Source organism: Parus major, chromosome 5 (assembly GCF_001522545.3).
Source record: "Parus major isolate Abel chromosome 5, Parus_major1.1, whole genome shotgun sequence".
Lineage (NCBI taxonomy): Eukaryota > Metazoa > Chordata > Aves > Passeriformes > Paridae > Parus > Parus major.
Window position 1 is genome coordinate 45,547,019 of NC_031774.1, and position 21,263 is coordinate 45,568,281.

Genomic DNA, 21,263 nt, shown 5'->3' on the forward strand with positions numbered 1-21,263 from the left:
AGGGGAAGTGTATGAACTATTAACTGTCCTATTTGAGAACCCAAGACAATTTTGTTTGCCAGCCATCACAACTCAACATTAAACCAAAACCTTCAATCTGACACTTGTATATGCAATCAACAGCCATTGACAGCAAGACTTGCAGTACATGGGCTAAAAAATGCTAAGTATCTTGGAAAAAGTGAGCTGGAGTCAGAATTCTAACTATAAATTATTAAGAGTATCAGACTTGAACATCAACTCAGATACTAACATTACTCTTTCACTGTTCTTTGTATAACTAGTTATTTAAAAAGTTGATAAGATTTTGAATAAAAGTGATTCCTTCACGTTTATATCCACTTTAGTCTTCCCATGTAACACTGCCAGGTTTCCTACCTGTAACTTCACAACAAAATCTGATTTTAAACTCTTGAAGTTAAGACACAATTCCGAGCAATAAACATACTGTAAGGTTTGAAAGAGAAAGCATTCATAATGGATTCTTTAATCCATTATGAGGGAATAATATTTCCTGTCATGTTCAAATAAAGTTTTTTCAATGAAAACTAATAGGTAAGAATAGTATTGGAAACAAGGATGAGGAAAGCATCTGATATGACAGACAATAAAGTATCCTTTGAAAACTTATTTTGCCTAGGAATCACAGAGAAATTATTTTTGTTCTATCTTTAATATATTCTTGCCTTAGCTTCCTAACCACACAAACATGAAAGCAGGTAAATAGAAAACAAAGCTGTGTTGAAAACTGCAATAGAAGTGATTTCCTTTCCTTTCCAAAATATACAGCAGTAATATTTTATATATAAGGAATGTGATACTTTGTAGGATTTTAATGTTTTCATCTTACTTTCTGTTCCTTACTTGAACACCAACTTGTTTTGAGACTGATGTAGGATGCACAACAGGATCTCAAGAGATGCAGAGTGATGGGTACCTAGCACTATATTCTGATACAGTAGAGAGCTGATCCTACAGGATCTTCACGTGCATTTATGTCAAGCATTTACATAAATCCTTCTCTCATAGATTTTGTAACTGCAAAATCCCTAGCTGTGAACACTGTATGGATATACATGCGGAACAGAGGCACCTAGAGATTGCCGCCTGTCCACTGCTCCTCTCTTACCAGAGAGCGAGTAAAATTCCTATGCTATTTCTGTTATATGCTATAGTGAAAAGAGAAAAACAGGTAAAGGAAATTCTACATAGCTAAGTCCCATACTCTAAGGAGGCTTTTGTTGTGCCTGTCAAACATTTAAAGTCAATATAAATCAATTATCTCAATTATATGAAAAAAAAAGAGAAAAATTGGTTGATTTTTTTAATTCATTTTTTTCAGGGCTAATTTTTTATGGAGAAGAAGCCATTCTATAATAAACAACTTGCTGGATGAGACTGGGAATGTCTTGATTCACTGTGACTGTGCCAGCACAGGTAATAGCCCCATGAGGAGCACAGATCCTCTCTGGGATCCTCAGGTTTTGACATGCAAACCATGATGGAGACAAGACCAAATTGCAGTCTGGATTCAGAGCAATATCCTTGGATGAGGTGTAAAATAAAGGAGAAGCCAAAAAAGTTGCTCTGAAAGCTAGATAAGTCTGGTTGTCACATGATGGCTTCCTGATTTTACATTTCAACCAGAACGGCATTTTGCTTCAAGTGCGTACATTTCCAGTAGATTTGTGAACACTGCCACCTCAAAAATAAAAACCATAAACACAACAAAATTAACTTGTACATCTCATAACAAAGCAAATACTAGGATAGAAGAAACACTGAGTACCTAAATAGCTGTCCTTTCTTCCCCAGGGGAATTCTACTTGAAAATAGCTACATTAAATACCAATGTCAAAGTTCCTGTGCTCACAGCTTTTCTTGGAAAAACATCGGGGCTTTGAACTCCTTCAGCATGAAATTACAAAGCAATTGCAATGCAAGTTATGTAATCAGCCTGAAGGCATGTGAAGTTACATATTTAAAAAACATAAGAATGTTTTATAAAAAATACACAAACCCTACGCTAAGTTTTAGAACAACTTCCTCAACTTCTCTGTTACACATTTCCAAGCTGAAATGTTCCTCATCTGCTAAGTGAAAAATGGGTATGTAGTTTGTTTCATTAATAAAATTCTGTCTACTTCAGAAGAAACCATCTATTTCAGTTTTGTGTCTTAATAGCACTAAACTTACACTTTACTAGTTCAGACTATTTCCACTTCAACATTTTTTTTTTTAGCTAATTGCATTTCCATGTATTTTCAAAATACCTCCACTTAGCAGAAAGGCTAAGTTAAGTTTCAAATACTTTCTCGTTTTTTATACAAGATAATGCATACCTGAAAGATAATCTCTCAATCCTCTACAAAATCTTGATTACTCAAAAGAAAATCTCTCTACAGTTAACAAATGAAAGGGAAATTTTAAGTAGATCAACTAACTTTATGGGTAGGCAGTAATACTCCATATGTTACTGCTGAAATTATGGTCCTTCCAGCTCATATAAAAGTTATCTTATTTTCTTTTCTGGATTGAAAGTGACACACATGTACAAAAATTATTTTAGATTACATTCAGACTTGAAGCACGTTGCAAAGCTTACTAGAAAGATCTCAAATCTACTTTCTATAAACCTAAAATCAGGAGGGATGACACATTTAAAAATGAAACTAAACATCCTTAAAATAGATTTATTAAAAAGCTGGCTACAAATTAAAATTATTCCTATTAGAAAAAGTATATATGTGGAGTTTTTCTCAGTTCTGGTAAACCAAAGTTAAAAAATGAAAAAAAAATAAAAAAGCAATGCCTAAAAGCAGCCACATGACAAGCAGCCTGGAACAATGACCATATTAGGGAATACTGAAAGAACTGTGATTGACTCTGAATTAAGGAAGGAAACTAAAGGATGTAACAGCAGGAATATGTAAAATAATAATTGTCACAAAGCCATTTTTTTCTAACACCTTGCTTCATATCATACCACAAAAAAAGTACCACTGGCCAATAGAACTAGAAGAAGAAATTCAAAATTATATATATATATATATATATATATATATATATAATGTGTAATTAGTTTATAAACTGCAAGTAATCACTGTACTAAAGACTGAAAAAAAAAACAAAACAAAAAACAAAAAACCTTGTGTAGGAGCTAGCAAGATCACCAGCAACTTCACTGTGAAGAATTAAAATGCACATGGAATAAAATCACCTTTCAAAGCTCACACCAGACCAGCTGATATGGTCTAGGAAAAACATTCCTGTCTGGGTATTCCTTAACAATCAACTGCATGACTTATTTTGTGCAGTTGCTTTTTGTTTTCTTCATTAATTGCAATCTGCTATGTCTACTGCTGGTTGTTTTTACACAAGACATGTCAGATTAAATGCACCATTTCCATCCCTGGCCTTCAATCAAAATTCTTCAAAATGTGGAATTCTTAGCTTATTCTTAACCATGACTGCCACTGGGATTTTTTTCAGTAACTATATTTTCTTTATTTTTTGTGCAGATATGAAAACAGAGATCTTATTTTTAGCTCTGGTAAAAGAAAAAAATTAGCTTTCGGAACATTCCATTCCCCCTGAAATTAAATTATGAAAACAGAACTAAATTGTAACTGTCAGATCATGTTATTGCACCACTACTTCAATACTTTAAGAAAGAGATTTTGAAAGTGTAGTGATCATTTCCACGCTGAAATTCCTGAACAGCTTAAAACTCTGAGAGACATTTTTAACCCTACCTTCAGTACATTAAAATCTTGAACTCTTTACAGACACTGCTTTATTTCCTTCATCTCTGGTTTATGTATTTGAAAGAATAAGAAACATTTTTGGTACAAAACAGTGGTCCCATCAAGAGTTGCAGTATTTCAATAAAATCACATTTTTCTAATGAAATAAGAAGCCCCAGGAAAAAATTTTTAAACTATGTGATTTCAACAAATGTCAGAAATGTACTTAAAACCCATTTGTGCCGAGTTTTGAAGTTCTTAAAAATGGAGAGTTGTATTATTTTTCTCATTCTGTGTGGTAACTGAATTTAATTCTAGGCTTTTAAGCAAAGCTTTATTTAAAATAAATTATAAAGGAAGTCCCATGCAGAATCTAAAGGGGATCTACAGAGCAGGTACAATAAAGATCATATACTTGTATACATACTGTTGATCTTCATGCACATTTATCCTGCAGCATAATGTTAAAATAAGTGATAACTGAAGAGATTTGGAAAAAAATTACAAAATCAAAATTATAAAAATCAAGAGTTTCAATATGTTGACAATCACTTTTTAACAGTGTTTGATAATAAAGTAAATTTCAAATAGTTAAAGCTTAAGATACTTTAAGTTCTTACATTTAGTAAGCAAAATTATATAATTCTTTCTGCTTAATATACTTTGACTAAACAATATTCCAATATGCAAATAAATACAACATGGGCAGCCATACTATTTTAATCAAAATGTTACTACTTTATTAACGAGACCTCACAATTACAGAATCCACAATTGCTAAAAATGATGCTGTTATACCACAAATACAAAACCTAAACAAAAAAACAAACACAATAAAAGAAGACTCAAATCTCACCCATTCTTGAAATATAAAACATGTGCTCTTTGAAGTCCTGTTTCCAGGAAAAAACCAAGCTCCTGTTCATGAGCAGTGGGCCCTGGCTTAGGGCTTCTATTTTGTATGTTGGCATTAATTACCTAAGAGAACAAAAGAAAGAGGGGAGGGGGAAAGCGTATTTAGAAAAAAAAACTCAAAAAACTAAAATCAATGTTCGTGTACTTTTTACATGGAAGCCAATATTTAATGTTGAAGAAATCTTTGCCATTTGTAGGTAATGGCTAGTAGACCATTTCTAGTTTACCTCCATTGCCGCCTGAATATAAACTTTTTTGCTCTTGGCTATACCCTTAAAGATAAAGTAGAAATATTTTGAAGCAGAATTTTATAATACTTTGTCAGAATTTTTTGTGAAGAATGGCATACAAAAGAGAAGAACATGAAAAAGCATATTTGCAACTTTATTCAGTAGCAGGAGGTGATGGTATTCAAAAATTTAAAACTCCTGTAAGGTTAGAAAAGACTGCTACAGAGAGCAGCATGAAGATTAAAAGCTATCTCCAGAGTCATCTCCAAAAAGCAATTTAGAAATAATTGTATTACATCAGCATTAAAAATGCTGTCAAAATGTAATCAGCTTTCAATGCACATAGTCTACCAGCCACTACAAAACAGTAATAAAACCCTCAGAAAACAAAAACCTGCATGTATTTTAAAAACAGTGTGAATTAATGAATTACTTTTTTTTCCCATTACATTGGTTTTCTTTCCCCTTCCTTCTGTTTTTCATGACCCTGACTGTGTCTTATAACTTCTTCAGACAGCTGTCAAGTGACAGGTCTGAGGCCCACAAGCAATGAGTCTGAAAAAGAGGATCAGATGGATATTGCCAGCTCACTTCACTGTAATAGCATTCACAAGCCAAAGAACAGAGCCCCAAGTGTATTGCATTTTGCCCAAATGTAACTCAAAGTCTAAATAAAAAGGAATAGTGTATAACTTCTAGAAATAAAGGGTAACACAATGTAATTTTAAAAAGGCATTTATTTCAATCTTTAAATCTTCAATTTAGAAAATCACCCCAGCTTACTCTTTCTAGCTCCTGAAGGTATATGAGAGCAATATCCCCAGCCTTCTCATAGCATGTAACAATGTCTTCTTCATGGTCCACGTGGATATTGCTCTCTGAGGAAGACTTTGTCAGCTTCTCAATACAGAGACCTTGGGAGACAAAAAAAATTCAAATGAAGCATTAAAAACAAATGTCATATAATGTTAATAGCTAAAATATAGTCCAGGTTAAGCCCCTTTAGTTAGGAGAAGAAACAAAGGAAATGAAGGTATGGTCCCTTAAAAGAGACACTAACAAATATATAAACAAAAATTACTCCTCCTTAATAATTATAAATCCAGAAGCAGCAATTTTTAAAGCAATTTTGATTTAAAAGACATAATGAAAATCTACCATAAAAAGTATATACTGTGTTGCCATACCAGTTTTACATTACTATGTCTTCACTTTTCCAGAATGATCAGAGAAACCAAGGTACAGTGAGAAAAGACGCTCAAGGTAATATTAACATAGTCACTGTGCAAGACAAAAGCATCTATAAAACCAAACACATTTAAAATAATCAAAGTGTAATTTTTCTACTTTAATTTAGAAGGGGTAGTTTAGAAGGCCTCTCATCAAGGCCATGTAAGTCTTTTCTGCTCAGGATTTGAGGTGCTTCAAAGCAAAAAAATAAAAAATAAAAAATAAATCTTCGCTTTTCTCAAAAATCCAACAACTCTTACTGATCAATACTAACTCCTGAACAAGTCATTTCTACTGCTTCTATTTTCAAGATAATTAAAGTGCTGGAAAGGACCTTGAGAATATAAATCCATTTATCTGATGGAGGAATCAACTAACCCCTGACACTTGTCTAACCTGTTCTTAAAAGCTTCTGACAATAGGGATGCCCTGACGTTCATATGCAAATTACCATAGACCTCAGCTATTCTCACAAACAGTACTTTTTCCTAGTTCTTAAATCTCCCTTTCTAGACTAATTACTCCGATTCATCCTCACAGAGGGGTTATGCTGTTCTTCACGAAGCACTGCAAGTTAGAGCATGGTGCCAATAATGCCAAGGTTGTGGTTTGATCCCCCTACGGGCTACTCATATACAAGTTGGACTCCATGATCCTTCTGGGCCCTTCCAACTCAGAATATTCTTTGATTCATCTAGAGAGAGAGAGACAGGCTCTCAACAAAAAATGTCAATTCTCACCAATTTCTCTTTTCATGCTTCCTTGACAGCTAATCATTTTTATCTCCTCTAGACAGTCTCCTACTGGTCACCTCTACCTTGACTCACTGGGCCAAAATGGGATGCACGGCTTCACTTGGAGGCCTCAACAGCACTGAGCAGAGAAGATTAAACACTTCCTGGTTTTCATAAGGGATACTTTTTTTAAAAGTATTAAAAATCAGCTGAACTTTAGAGCCTTCCCTTACATATTAGAAAATCAAAATCCATTTATGATCTGCAATAGACCACCAGCTCATATCCTTCAAGCCAACTATTTCACCTTATATTTATTTGAATAATTAATTGCATTTGAGGTAGGATTTTCCACATGTTAAGAGATTTATTTCAGGTCATTCTTCCAACTTATCAGCAGTAAATCCTAGTCCTAAAGTGCCTTCAACTGCTCCCACATTAATATAATCCACAATTGAAATCACTGTACTCTCTAATCATCATTGGAAATTTTGAGAATCCATTTCTGGAGGAACCAAAAACAAAAAACAACAACAAAACACATAGTTATATATTGGCCGTATGTGTGTAGAATCCCAAGTAGTACAAATCCAGTTTGGAGAACAGTTTATCAAAGGATTTCTGTCAATCGATACTGTATACTCAGTATAGCATGTTCCATTACAATTACACAAAAAACCCCAAAAACAACTTGGGAAGACACAGCTACATAACCTAGAGTTTATTTCTTGATAAACTCAGAACTGTGAAATATCTGTGGCCTCCAGATTATTTCAGAACATCTATTAAATTTCAATTTCTGTAAAAGTGTAGCTTTTATGTATAAAAAATATCGAGCCAGATTTCTGGCTTGAGAAGATGCCTTAAGTCTGTATCACAGTTTGTTGGTGGTACAATCCACCCTTTTACCAGTACAAACAACACATATCTTACAGCTTTATGTGCTATACATCCAGTTAACACAAAATCCTGAATCCAGTGCTGAGACTCCTCCTAAAGACAAAGTAACATCCAACATACTTTTTGAAAAAACTGCATGTTCCTAGAGCACAGCAAATATACAAATGGTCTGTCTCTTAAAAACCCACTAAACTTGAGTATAATAGACACTGGGTGTTTCTGACATGCTATAGTTTTCACCTAGCATACCTTTAAAAGATAACTATATTTGCAAATAGTCTACAATAGCCAAGTAATCTGCTTTTTTTTCAATTTTTCAATCAAATCACAAACCAAGAAATTTGGATTGGATTCAATACATCCAAGAAAATTTTTTGTTCCTATAAGTTGCAGACCCCAAAGCAGCAAGGCTTAACTTCAGAAAAAAGTCAGATCTCCTTGTACCACAGTAGGTTTGAAAAGACCCTCTGAAAAGAAGATCTAAATGTAAGGTGTTCTATACAGTGGATACTGGATAGGAAATTTTCAGTGTCATACATGAATACCTTCAAACTCAGAGGTGACTAAAGAATACAATAAATGTGTTGCAATAAACACATCAAATGACTGAAAGCACCAGTAATTTGTAATTTGTGTGTGGATCACTCCTCCCCATTCCTTCTCTCCCATGCTATGACAGCCAAAGCCCTCGAGTAATCATCTCCTACATGAAGCATATTACTCTATTTGTAGTTCTGATGCAGATTTATTCTTTCTATTTTTACAGTTTATGGCCATAACTATAATATTTATATCTGAAAAACTCACTATAAGGACATTTTCTTATTTTAGCTGAGAATTTTCATTTTGATAAAAAAACACCTGTGTTCAGCCAGAAATTTTAGGTAATGCAGCAGGGACATACTAAATTTTAAGTGTTCTTTGATGAAGTGCAGAATACTACTTCTTAGAGAAATGTTACTATATAACTATTACTCACTTTTTTTTTTTTTGGTATGTTTATGAAATTTTATATATTTAAGCATGTGATGCTTTGGAGAAGGAAGTTAATTTGGAGATCTATTCTGAAATGACCACTTAAAAGAATGGTTTGCATGCTGTATTTGTTTTGATGACACAAGTAAAAATTGTAATCTAATGCTGTATTCAAAATGAAAACTTATCAACTAGAGGATAAGCCTTTAATAAATTATGTTTTTCATAATTATGATTTTGTTAAAACAAGTCACTCCAGACTACTCATTTAACTTTTTTCTTAAATGAAAATTTAGATTAAATTTAATAAATAATGTATTAAACTATATAAAATTACTATTTAATTTTAAAAAGGTATACACCTTTTTAAAGCAACTCAGCAATAGTAATTCCAAAGTATACTGCCCACTTCCTTATAAGAATACTGAGAGATGATAAGAAGTTAATTAAAATACAGATCATTATATTAGGCCCTCAATAATAAGAACAAGTACATGGTAACATATAGAATAAAGAAACACATGAAGTTAAAAAAAACACATATCACCCTAAATTATCTGCAGAAGACTTGTCATAGAATCAGAATCAGCTCTCCCCTTTCTGATTCTTCCCACACCTGCCAGGCAGGAATCTGCCATTCTCCCCCAAAAGGGTAGGAATTTCTTTAGCTGTTTATACACTGCTTAGAAATATTTGGAAATAAAATACAGGCTATTGTTATTAAACGTTACTGTATTTATTGTAAAGGCCATAGCTATTGCTCTATTTAACTTTTGATTATTTAATTTTATTCTGCATTCAAGAGTATCATGACAACTGATATCACAAGTTGACTTTGATATTCAAGGCTTTTAAGTTCAAGCCCATCCAGTTAAAATCATCTTCAGATAAAAGCTTCCAACACATTGGGTCTTAATTTGTTTTCATTTGGGAAGTCACTTATCTCATACATATCTAGTAGTGATATCAAGCAAGATGACTCCTGAGGGAAAAGAAAGTGAGAAGCAGTGAAACAAATACGAGTCCATACTAATTAAGTTTACATGTTTTGCCAGGTAACTCTAAAATTTCTTGTCAAAAGAGCAGAAGAACAACAAACAGCATTTGGACAACAAAAGAATATTCCTGATATTTAAATTATATGGTGACTTGCAGGTGTTCTTTAAATTTTCAAAAAGTTGCCCATATTTTGTAAAATATTCAGAAAGCAAACACTAGAGAGTTTCATCACTTGGAATAAGAGGCATTATTGTGTCTATAGTCTCAAATCAGTGGCCAAGGTTACACCAAGTAAATAGTTTTACAAATAGAAGACCAGCCAAACCCTACCACTGCATTTGCAGAAACTGACCACTACCCATAAAAAAGGATGCCTCAGCAAGAAAAAGCAACAAACTGTTTTTAAGAAGTCCCTGCACAAATAGTTCATCACCCATTTTTATGTCAACAAAACCCCCAGACTTCAGTTCTGTAGGAAAACCAACTAAGCCACGCTCCCATTTCCCCATACAGACTAAACCGAAAGTTACTTTAAAGTCAAAAGAGAATCCACAGCACAGTTCAGATCTTTACCAAGTGCCCTTACCACACAGACCTACTGAGATCATTAAAAAAAACCCAACAAAACCACAAGGGTAAGGCCTATCACACTTACAGCACCGTATATCTGAGGATTATCCATGATCCCCAGCAGTACCTTGTCTGTATGAATTTTAGAGACCACAAATAATAATGGTTCCCATTGTTTATCTACTGTTTCCAGGAGACAAATCAAAGGACATAGGAAAAACAGTGAACTACTGTTTCCTACTTGAGTCAATAAACATGCTTTTTCAAGAGAGAGACTTGCATCAATATATAAAGATTTCTGGGTTTGCATACTGTTTTCCTTACGTAGGCATGTAAAACCCAACTGTGTTTGAGTGTACGACACTTTGCCTTCCCTATATGACATGCAAAGTGTTGATATATGATATGGTAAGTGTTCCAAATGCTGTACACAAAAGCCCCCTTTCACCTCCTTCTGAAGAAACTTCATGTTTAGCATATTGTTATTGCTATCAAGGAACTCCCACAGTTTATTTCTGAACTTAGAACACACACTGCTAATCTCACTGAAGGGAAGGATTAATTAAATCCTCAATCTAATATTTTTCTTGCTTGCAGAGAATTTTTTTATAGATTTTTTTAGAAAGCAAAGCATGGGGATTTTTTTATCTTAAATTCCCTACTGATATTTGCCAAGTAATTATGAAAAAGGAAAAGAGAAACAGAATAAAGAGTAAGCAAATACATTTATAATAAACTACCTTTTACTTTTACAGTAACTCCAGATACACTGTAAGGATAGCATATTGTCTATTGGTTTAGACAGTTTAAGGAAACAAAAGTAATTTCTCTGACTTTTAAAGTACTGTTTACTGCCCATCTCATTATGCCAAGACTGGAGGGAAAAAGTCTCCAACAACTGTCAGAATGCAAGGTCTCCTATTTTATGGCTTTCCAGAAAAGGCACCAGGAAAAAGGCCAATAGCTCCTTCTCTTAGCACACTTGATTTTAAGAGAAGCTCCTCTGGCTGCCCATTCTTTTAAACACAGACTACTTGCAGAGAATTAAATTCCATTCTAGACTAAACACAGAATAACATAAGCACAACTTTTCAGGCACAACAGAGAATTTTATCAAACTCAAACTGCAATGTCATTTCATTACTGCAGCATTTCTAATACCATAGTTATGCTAGTGCTACTAAGAGTATTGAAGTTTATCAGAGTTAAAAAGAGAGAAAAACCAGAAATACTCACCTCTTATTGAATTGAATACCTACTTATTACTCCAAGCAGGCAATAAAACCATAACAATATTTTGAGATTTCTTTTAACATCATCTGAGACAACTGTTGTGAAACAACTGGTCACACTTTTCCTGTTAGTGTAACACATTCCACTCTTCCCATTTTCTTAAGAAACAGACTTTTACCATACCTTTTAAATAGAAGAGTATTTTTCTGCAAGCACATTTCTTTCTTAATAACCACGTGCCAGCCAATTCTTGCTACAGTATAGCCCTCTAACAGGCCAGCATCTTGTGGTGGGGCTGAAAAAGTTTAAACTAGAGACAAAAGGTGTAAAAAGGACTGGTTATTGTTGCACATCCTGGAGTGAGTGAACATCTCTCTGCTGAACACTCCCCCAAAGCAGAAATGCTGCACACCAGTATATGGATGGGCATCAAGGAAGCTATTTGCTCAGGGGAAAGGATATTATTTAACTGTGGAATTTACACTGTTCTGCTGTAAAGTGTCAGAATTGCTCCTACAAGCACCTCTAAGGAAAAAAGGACAAAGCCCCACTGTGATACCTGTTCTTCCTGTTGCATGAAAAAAAAGGCCAAAATCACTACTTTTTAACTGGAGTCCAACATTTTTAATCTCTCTTCACTCTGACAAATGAAGGATTCTGAAGCTATTCTAAACATTTAGGAGAAAGTATGAATAAGACACCATCAAACTGCTCAAGTCCTGAAGAGTTCTATTTTAATAAGAAACATAGTATTCTCATTCAGAGTTTAACTTTCAAATAAGAGAGCTAAAAGCAGAACTGAGGAAAGGAGGACAAATGCCTGGGTTCCTTCCAGTCCCTGTTTCCAGCAGGGCAGATGTCATAAATGTAGTCTGGTGAAAGAAAAGTTTTAATGGAGAAAATTTGAACTCCTTATGGCACAGGCCTCCTAGCCATAATCTACAAAATTCTCACTGACAGTCTGCAAAATTCGCACAGCAAGACAGGAGGAGAGAGGGAACCTGAGTTCTTGACCCATTGTCTAATGAGTCTAGAGATCCCCAGCATAATTACTAAAGCAGCTTTCATTTAGCATTCTTCCATGAAGGGTTGCTTGGTGTCTGCTGACACAGGCTAGCAGTGCACAAGATCCCATTACAATCGCATATGATTAAAGTTAAGTGCGGCATCTTTTCCTAACTGCAAAGTAGCAATCCACATGCACCTGACACTGCCACTGAACCTAATGAGTATTTCCATGTTTCTGTAAACAGAACTAATTAATAGCCAATCATTTAACTTGGTAAATGCAACATTAAATTTGAATATGGGTCAACAGCAGTAAAGACAGCCTCACCTTTGTCAACATACATCATCTAAATGTAAACACAGTTATTCAAATGAAGATGTAAAATGACCCATAGCAATGAGACTAGAATTCTGTAATGTCACAATATGACTTATAAAACAACATCCCTCACACACTTACCAAGAATTCATTACTGTAATGCAACAGTTATCTTGACAGATACCTGAAATAGTCTATGAATCTGTACGCTGTGTTAATTATAAACACATTTTCTTTACTAAAATCAAGTTGACAAAGTTGCAGACTTTAAGAAATGTCAGACCTGTAAATTGCTATGTTCCTCTATTTGCACTTTTAGAAAGGGTCACTAATTTGTAATGCCAAGTATTATAAATTTGTTTTCTCAATTACATCTTTTAACATAATTCTGATACTGCTGCCTAAGTCACCTAAAATTTCAATAAGCTTATTTCCTAGTTAAATAAATATTTTCTATTTCAGAGTTCCTGACAAGTTTCTCCTCCCCAAAATAACATCTCAATATCCCACTGTGCATGCATTTCATCTCTGCTTCCATAAGCAAACAGAATTGCTTAGAAACGTAAGAGATACTGCCTGCACAGTATTTGAATTATGCCTATGCATGCTTTCCAGTATATTACCTCATTCATATACTGCTGAAAACTTGCAGGAACTTAATTGTTCTGTTGCCAGAGGCCACAACCCTAGGGGATTATTAGCTTCAGCCAATATTAAAATGTATTATAAATACATGCTTCTGTATGGCAACAGCACATAAAATTTTTTTTCTGATTGGTCTTGTAAGAGAAGGAAGTAGGAAAAGCTGGAGCTAGTAACACAAGCTTAACACAAAAAGACATACTCTTTACTTCTTCATGGTATCACAACTTGTCTTATTTCAATTCTTCATGAACTTAAGATCCTTCTCAATCTCAGCACTGATCTAATGGTGAAAATAAACAAATAGACCCTAAAGAGGTAAACTTAACCTTTTGAACAAGGGAAACTTCTCTACCTATCAGAAAGCAGTCCTTCCTATGAGGATGCTTAGATAGCAAGTATTTAATAAATCCAGAAATGTACAAAACACCTCTACATTTTACTTTGAGGCAAGACTTGTCACCACAATCTCAAGACCATCCCTCCCTCCTCTCCTTGCCTAGCCTCATTTCTTAGCTTTGCTCTAATAACCAGTAGAGATACACAAGTTATATTTGTAGCAAAAGAAAAACAAAATCTGCTTTTTTCTGTACTGCTCCTTAAAATTTCATATTAAAGGTATGACATGCTCCTGTGACCAACAGGCAACAGCTTCAGGGAGCCAGCTCCAGCAATTTCATACATCTGCTCTCAGGCTAACACATTGCCACAACAGTCATGCAAACCTGCCCATCTCCTCAGCAATGTCATTCTCTTACGCCTATTTTTCTCTCCCTCATCACACCCTCTTGAAACAAGCTGGCAACTCCAACCATAGGCATTTTGCTACAGAAAATTGTTTTATTGGATGCTTCTCCTCTGCTTATGTGTCAAATGAATTTACAAGCAGATGGGGGAAAAGATAACCAACAGATCCAAATAAGTATTCTTGTGTTTTTGCAAATACTAAGTGGTCCATTGGTTTGAAAACTCCATCCCCTCAATTTATGTTTTATATTATATTTTAAAAATGTCCGACTGCATGTCTTCAAGTAAGTCTTTGAATTTTAAAAAAATATGTATTTAATACAACAACTATGATTTTATTAACACTCTATCCCACACAACACCTTCTATATACCCATACAGAATCATTACTCAGAAGCACAGCATCAAAATTAGCTCCTTCCTTAAAGAAAACACTAGGTGTAATCAGATCTGCATTCTGTGGGCATACACACAAAAGCATCAGTGTAAGCTCAAAAAGGTCCATGAAGTTAACTACATAAAAGAAAACCATCTTCTACAACTCTGTTTTTAACATATTAATTTGAGGAAAAGTGTGAAGAAAGGCAGGAAAACATAGGAATTGTACTAACCAAGTTTCTGAGGCTTTGCTTCCTGCATTCACACAGTTAGTCTGCTCCCTGTTGTTTTAATGGACACAGCAGCAGATACCTTTCATCAGATCATCCTACATCTTCTTTGAGTCAGGATAAAGCACAAGACATCACTACTAGAAGTTACTTTTGTTGCCAGAAGCCAGGAAAAAATTAAAACCAAATAACTTGTCCATGAGCTATTCAGTCTGAAAAAACACAGCCGTCTCTTTATCACCACGCTAACAATTTTGTACGCTTTCCCTAGGAGGAGCAACAGAAGGGAACCACTTTACAGCACTTCTTGGGCACTGAGAGCCTGTGATTCCTCCACACACCAGAGGCTGGCAAAGAGCCACATGTAATGGAAATAGAAAATATTTCAAAAAGCAAGTTGATAGATTTTCTTAAAATTTTGCTGAAATTTTACAATGTTGCATTTTGACAAAACTAGCAAGAAACTTTCTTTGGAAGAGCTGAAGCAGCATTTCACTAACTAGATATTTCCAAGAAAATAAAACCAATCATTTAATCTTCCTTGCTGGTTTTGAGAGTCTTTGAATCCTTGGCTTGACTTACTATCATTCCCTATTATACCTCGTCCTTCTCATATATAGTCTTCTAAATGTGCTGTCCTCAAAGCTGTAAGCAGCATAAAAATTTAAAAGCATTCTTTTAAAGATATATATATAAGCATTTAACACATTTATGTAATAAAAATATGAGGACCCCCTTCATGAGTGCACCACAGGCAGTAATAGATGGCTTAGTTCTTTGGTTTTCCCTTCCATGTTCTAACTCCATTTTTTCTCCCCACCATTATCACTACTGCTGTTCCTCTTCCCCTTCTTTTGAGCTGTTAGGAGATAAAACTCCAGCAAAATTTAGCTTGAAGCTGACCCTGAATCCATTTTGTACTTTGTTACATCCATATACAGATACAGACCCTTCCTTTGCTGTGAAGAACAGAGACACATATTTTGTATGTTCCATGTGCAGGAGTAAGATGAGCCATCTGGAAAGCAGGTGATTTCCAAGGGCTTGTTGTGAGCTGTGCAACTGTCCATGGCTACAGTGCAACATACTCATACAAGTACCCTGTACAACTGTAGGAGAAGAAACATGTAAACTCATGTATCCCTCTCAACCTATCTCACAGAGAAAAGGTAAGTACATGGAGGTGGTCCCAATTTAAACAATGAAAAAAATTTTAAGGCAATTAGAAACAACCATTAGTTAGCTGCACTCTGCCTTTCTCAGTGATAAGAACATCAGTATTTGACCACTTCACAGTAGTGTACAAGACTGAAAATCCACTGGAACTGGATAGAAACGGGGAAATTTTAGCAGGTATCTTTCACTGCCTCTGCAAGGTGCAGCATTAAATGGTGCAACTGGGCCAATGCTTGCAAACAGGCATGAACAATCCCTCACTGCTTAATAAATTGGTGCTATGACTGCCAAAGAAATAAAATCGAAATACACTGAAGAGTTTTATCTTTATATAATCCAGTTATCCCTGAACATACAAGCAGAAATAAAAATCCCAGTGAAGCACAAAATCTCTGTAAGAATAACTTGTATTTAGTTGGGTAATACTTACAAGCCTCATCCACCTCTGAAGAGGCTCGGAATTTAGACTGTAAAGTTTACAGTCTTAAATTTAGTCTTAAAGTTACACTCTTAAAATGAGAAAACATCTATCAGAAACAGAGAAAAGAGTGAGAATTAAATGTACACTACTGGGTAGAAACATATGCCGTTTAGTTGTCAGCTGCTTTAAACCTGTCCAGACTCTGAATACTAAATTTAAGACTGCCGCCTCATTCTAGAACACACCGAAGATTATATTCTTGCAATCCTCTAGCATGAGAAGAAAGGATATTAAAATTTTAAATCTTCTGAGAGAGTTGGGATTGCTCAGCCTGTAGAAGAGAAGGCTCTAGGCAGACCTTCAATCACCCTCCAGTACCTAAAGGGGCCTGCAAGAAAGCTGGAGAGGGACATTTTACAAGAGCATGTAAGGATAAGACAAGTGATGAAGGTTTTAAATTGAAAGGGGGCAGGTTTAGATTAGCTATCAGAAAGAAATTGTCTGCTGTGAGGGTGGTGAGGCACTGAAACTGGCTGCCCAGAGAAGCAGTGGATGCCCCATCCCTGCGAGTGTTCACAACCAGGTTGGATGGGGCTCTGAGCAACCTGGTCCAGGTAGAAGGTGTCCCTGCCCAGAGGAGGCCACTTGGAATGAGATGATCTTTAAGGTCCCTTCCAACCCAAACCATCCTATGATTTCATTCAAACAGGAAACACTATAGAAAAACAGATGTTCCTGAACATGAAACAACAAACAACAAACAAGCCTCAATAGTTTGCTCAGGTAAACTGGTAGCCAGTCACTGAATAGAACTGACAAAAGTAATGAAGTCCCATCAAGACAAATCAGGCCTCATATGACAGATTTCAATGTTTTAAGAATAAAAATTGAAATCAGAAGAAAAGAACCCCACACATCTAGACAGAAAATATGCTGGGTTTCTGTTCTCTTTTTAAAAAAAAAATAATTCTGAACCTACAAAACATTCCTAAGAAAAAGTATGTTTTTCTTTTTTCTAATACATTATGTTTGAATTAAGTAAAATTAATAATACTAATTTTAATGTGCATAAATGTGCAAAATTTATGCCACTGTGGTTTCAACTGTTTTATATCCTTATGAGGCCAAATAAAACAGAGCTAGAAGAGTTGAGGTCCAGGAAAAGATTAAATTAAATTCCTTGGAGATAGAAACAAATTTAGGTTCTTAAAGTTGATCAAGTCCATGGAAAGAACCTGACAAATTCAACTGACATCCTCATAAATTTAAAAAACAAAACAAAAAGAACAGCCAAAATCCACAAACCTGAGTGCAAGTGTACCCAAAGCAGACACTGCTCTAAAGCCCCCTGCGTTGCTGTTTGAGAAAACTGAGCAGATTTATATCATATATAAGAATTCCCCCCAAATTCCCACTTCCCACTTCCTTCTAAATAGTGACCAGACTTATGAAGCATCCTTTTGTCTCCACTAAGTTAGTTCCCTAATTTCCTTGACATCTCTAGCATATGATTTATGCTTGTCTAACGTTTTCTGGAGGACTGTGTTGGTGGAAAACAGTCACTCTCTTCCAAGACTAACATTAGGAACAATCCTTGATCAATTGTCAGTCAAAGCCATATAAGTCTCTCACAATTTTTTTGCTGCTTTTGACACTCTTCTTGCCATAACAAAAAGTGTATATGCAACCAAACCCATGCTTAAACACAGCAGACCAAAGCAAGCATTTCACTCAGTAAATTCTAGTAAACCCTCATCATACAAACTGCCATTTTCCCCAACACAGTGACCAGCCCTAAGTCTATTAGAGTTTTCTAAACTGAAGTGGCACTGCCACCTTAAGACACAAGGCCAGCATTACAATTTTTACTATACTAGAATAGCAAAGAGGAAAACGTTTTTTAATTACCTTCACATTCTAATTTTTTTTAAAAACTCTATTCATATTAAAAAAATTAAAAAGTAGAAGTGCACAACTGATGCATTGCTTTAATTCAGTTATCATGTCATGCAACCTAGCTTAGGCTGAGCATTTTAACATTCAGTAAAAGGCATTACAATGAATCAGAGTTCTCCATTCTGCCCACAGCCACCACAAAACTACACTGCATTTTGTAATCCTTAACTTTCAGCAGCAGTGATAATACTTCTACTAACTAGCCACAGTTACTGTGATATTTGTATATGGAAGGACTTTTAAATACACACACTCAAAAAATTTGATGAGGTGACATCACAGTTAGAATATTGATTGAGGTAAAAGTCTTGTCAACCGATCTCAAACTCAGAATAATTTAAAGGATCCAAACCGTCCTCTTATTTTATCTATGAATATGGCACTCCACTGCTGTGTAGATGACATTCAAACCAAAAATTCCTTCATCTTATGACAGGATATAAATTAACCTTTAAAAAACTATTTCCACATTATGATACTGGAAAGAGAAATCTTACCTTTTGTAGAATATGCTTCAGCAATCATCCGTAGCCGATACGGTGGCACTGCAGTCAGCTGAAAATCATCAAAACCAATTCTGGTATATGTGTTCAGGGCTTCCTTGTAACTACCTTCCACATAGTTTAATTTGGCCATTACTAGGTTAGCCTCTTGTAGGAATTCTGACTGTAAAGAAGAGAAACAAAAAAGGGTTTTCCCTGAGAAAACACAACTAATGCTTTCTGATAATTATTAGGTATGTTTTCTGTCACCCTCAGAATATGTCTCGTAACTGCAACAAATAAACAAAATCCTGTCTTGTGTAACATTTGAGAAGCTTGAAATAGGGGGAAATTCACTAAATCTCATTCCAGCAAGCTAATGAAAAGCATTACCAGTCATTTTAGATGTTCACATACTTATTTACATGTGTACCAGAAATACCTCTCAGTTGGAAACCAGCTCTGCCAGGTGATAAAACTATTTAAAGGCAGCCTATCATTATAACTCCTCCAGTGACTTCTTTTTCTAACACCACAAGCACAGTTGAAAATAACATAGTATCAAAACTTAATGATATATGTTCCACAGCCTACATATTTAATTCAAACCATTTCAAAGTATCAGGGCAGAATAAATGTCTTAAAAAAAGAACTAATGGAGGAATGAGGAGAGAAAAGAAAGAGAAATTAATATCCCCAGAAGCCACTGAATATTAAATGTTACAGATGACTGTAAAATAATCTTCATGTCTGAAAAGGTGGATGTTGAGTACAGAAGAGGCAAGCTGATGTAGAGGTAGCTACAACAATAGTTAAGTAAAAGAAGGACCAGAATGGTTATTAACATTAGAATGTTCTGACAGAAAATGCTCACTTATATTAATCTCACTTTCAGAACCTGCAAATGTAATTTAAAGAACCCTTTCCTCAAGACTTCAGCCAATTTCAACTTTTCTAATTCTTGGTCAGGCTGACTTACATACCTTGAGATTTCCCCTATCAAGTGCTGCTGTGAGATGTTTCTTGACCTCAGTCAGCTTTGGATGGGGGCCCTGGGGACTATCAAGAGTATTTTCCTTCAAAAATTGTTCTAGTTTGCACTCCCCAAGAAGAAGCTCTGCCATGTCATCTGTAAAAATAATAAACACAAGAAGTATTAGAAATAATTTTATTTCGCTAACATTTCCTGAATTTTAAACACACACTAACCAAAGCAAACACAAACATTAAGCATTCAGGTTTATCACGTCATGTGATATTTTGTTTTACTTCTCAATTTTTCTTTTCCCTGCCTGATTCACTGTAGAATCATCTGCTGTGTTCTAAGATAAAATGAATTAAAACATTAACCTCAAGTCAGTATCATCCCCTTCTTCCTCAAAAAGCAGCATTTGATTCCAACACTATATGTTGTTCTCTGAAGAGGATAATATACCCACTTCACCAAAAAGACTGCTTTCAAACATGAATACTGATATTGGATTAATTTATTTATTTGAAGTTACATGTCCCTCATTGTCTGTGATCACCATCCATATCTTCTCTGTAGATCTCCCTCAGACCTTTTTAAGGCTCCAGCCATCCCAAGTCTTCAGTGTGACAGTCCATTTCTCATCCCTCTCTCCCCATTTCTTATGGCTTACCACCACTTCTCAGACCTGAAGGTACAACATAATACCAGGCTGCCCAGCAAAGCTGCACCCAGCACACATCTGAAATTCAAGAAACTGGTAATGCTCTACCTCACCCTTATCCAGGACCACTTGACCTCTTTTATTGAAATGTGTTGAGTTTTTCCTCTAGTCAGGAGAGTGCTGTGAAATTCATCACCCTTCTGGGACTTGAAAAGACCAAGACATGTCTTGCAAGCAATGTCTGAGCAGAACTAGAATGAGAAGGTTCTACTATAAATAAGACATATTTTGGTAATGCATGAGAAACCCATTGTTAGCTGCAGCAGGGAACAAGTGAGACTGAGGACTGAGCACATTTATGACTTAATGCGGCTTACAGAGTCTTTTCTGCGTTTAGGAAACAAACAAGGATAACACATTATATCAGAGTACAGCAAAAAGCAGGGAAAGGGGCAGCAGATGTTGTCAGCATAAGCACCTGGAGGGACCAGTGCCAGGCTGTGAAATCCCTTGCCCACAGCCTCTATTGCTCCACTGCAGCAACAGCCACCAGCCCCACCAGCCACTGTCAGCTGCACTCCCCTAGGAAAAGGCCAAAGCCAGAAATCCCAGACTGCTTCCCACTCCAGCCACAGGCTTGTTTGAAGCAATTTACTCTATTTTTTCCATTCTTTCATTGAATCTGTTCAGCAAAAATGAAAACTAAGTGAAGAAAAATAAAACACATACTTCAACATT

General features: G+C 35.4%; 1 protein-coding gene across 2 annotated transcripts in view; it reads right to left on the reverse strand.

Annotated features, from left to right (window-relative positions):
• Positions 1-20,020, reverse strand: part of TTC7B (tetratricopeptide repeat domain 7B) — a 104,468-nt gene extending 84,448 nt beyond the window's left edge. The window contains exons 1-4 of one of the 2 annotated variants that reach the window (XM_015631028.3): positions 19,875-20,020; positions 18,907-19,075; positions 5,675-5,805; positions 4,603-4,724 (exon numbers count right to left, since the gene is read on the reverse strand). In XM_015631028.3, coding sequence (XP_015486514.1) covers positions 4,603-4,724; positions 5,675-5,805; positions 18,907-19,075; positions 19,875-20,015 — 563 coding nt within the window. In that variant the 5' untranslated portion in view covers positions 20,016-20,020. The remainder of the gene's footprint in view (positions 1-4,602; positions 4,725-5,674; positions 5,806-18,906; positions 19,076-19,874) is intronic. The other variant, XM_033515010.1, reaches the window with a different exon arrangement.
• Between the last annotated feature and the right edge of the window lie 1,243 nt (positions 20,021-21,263).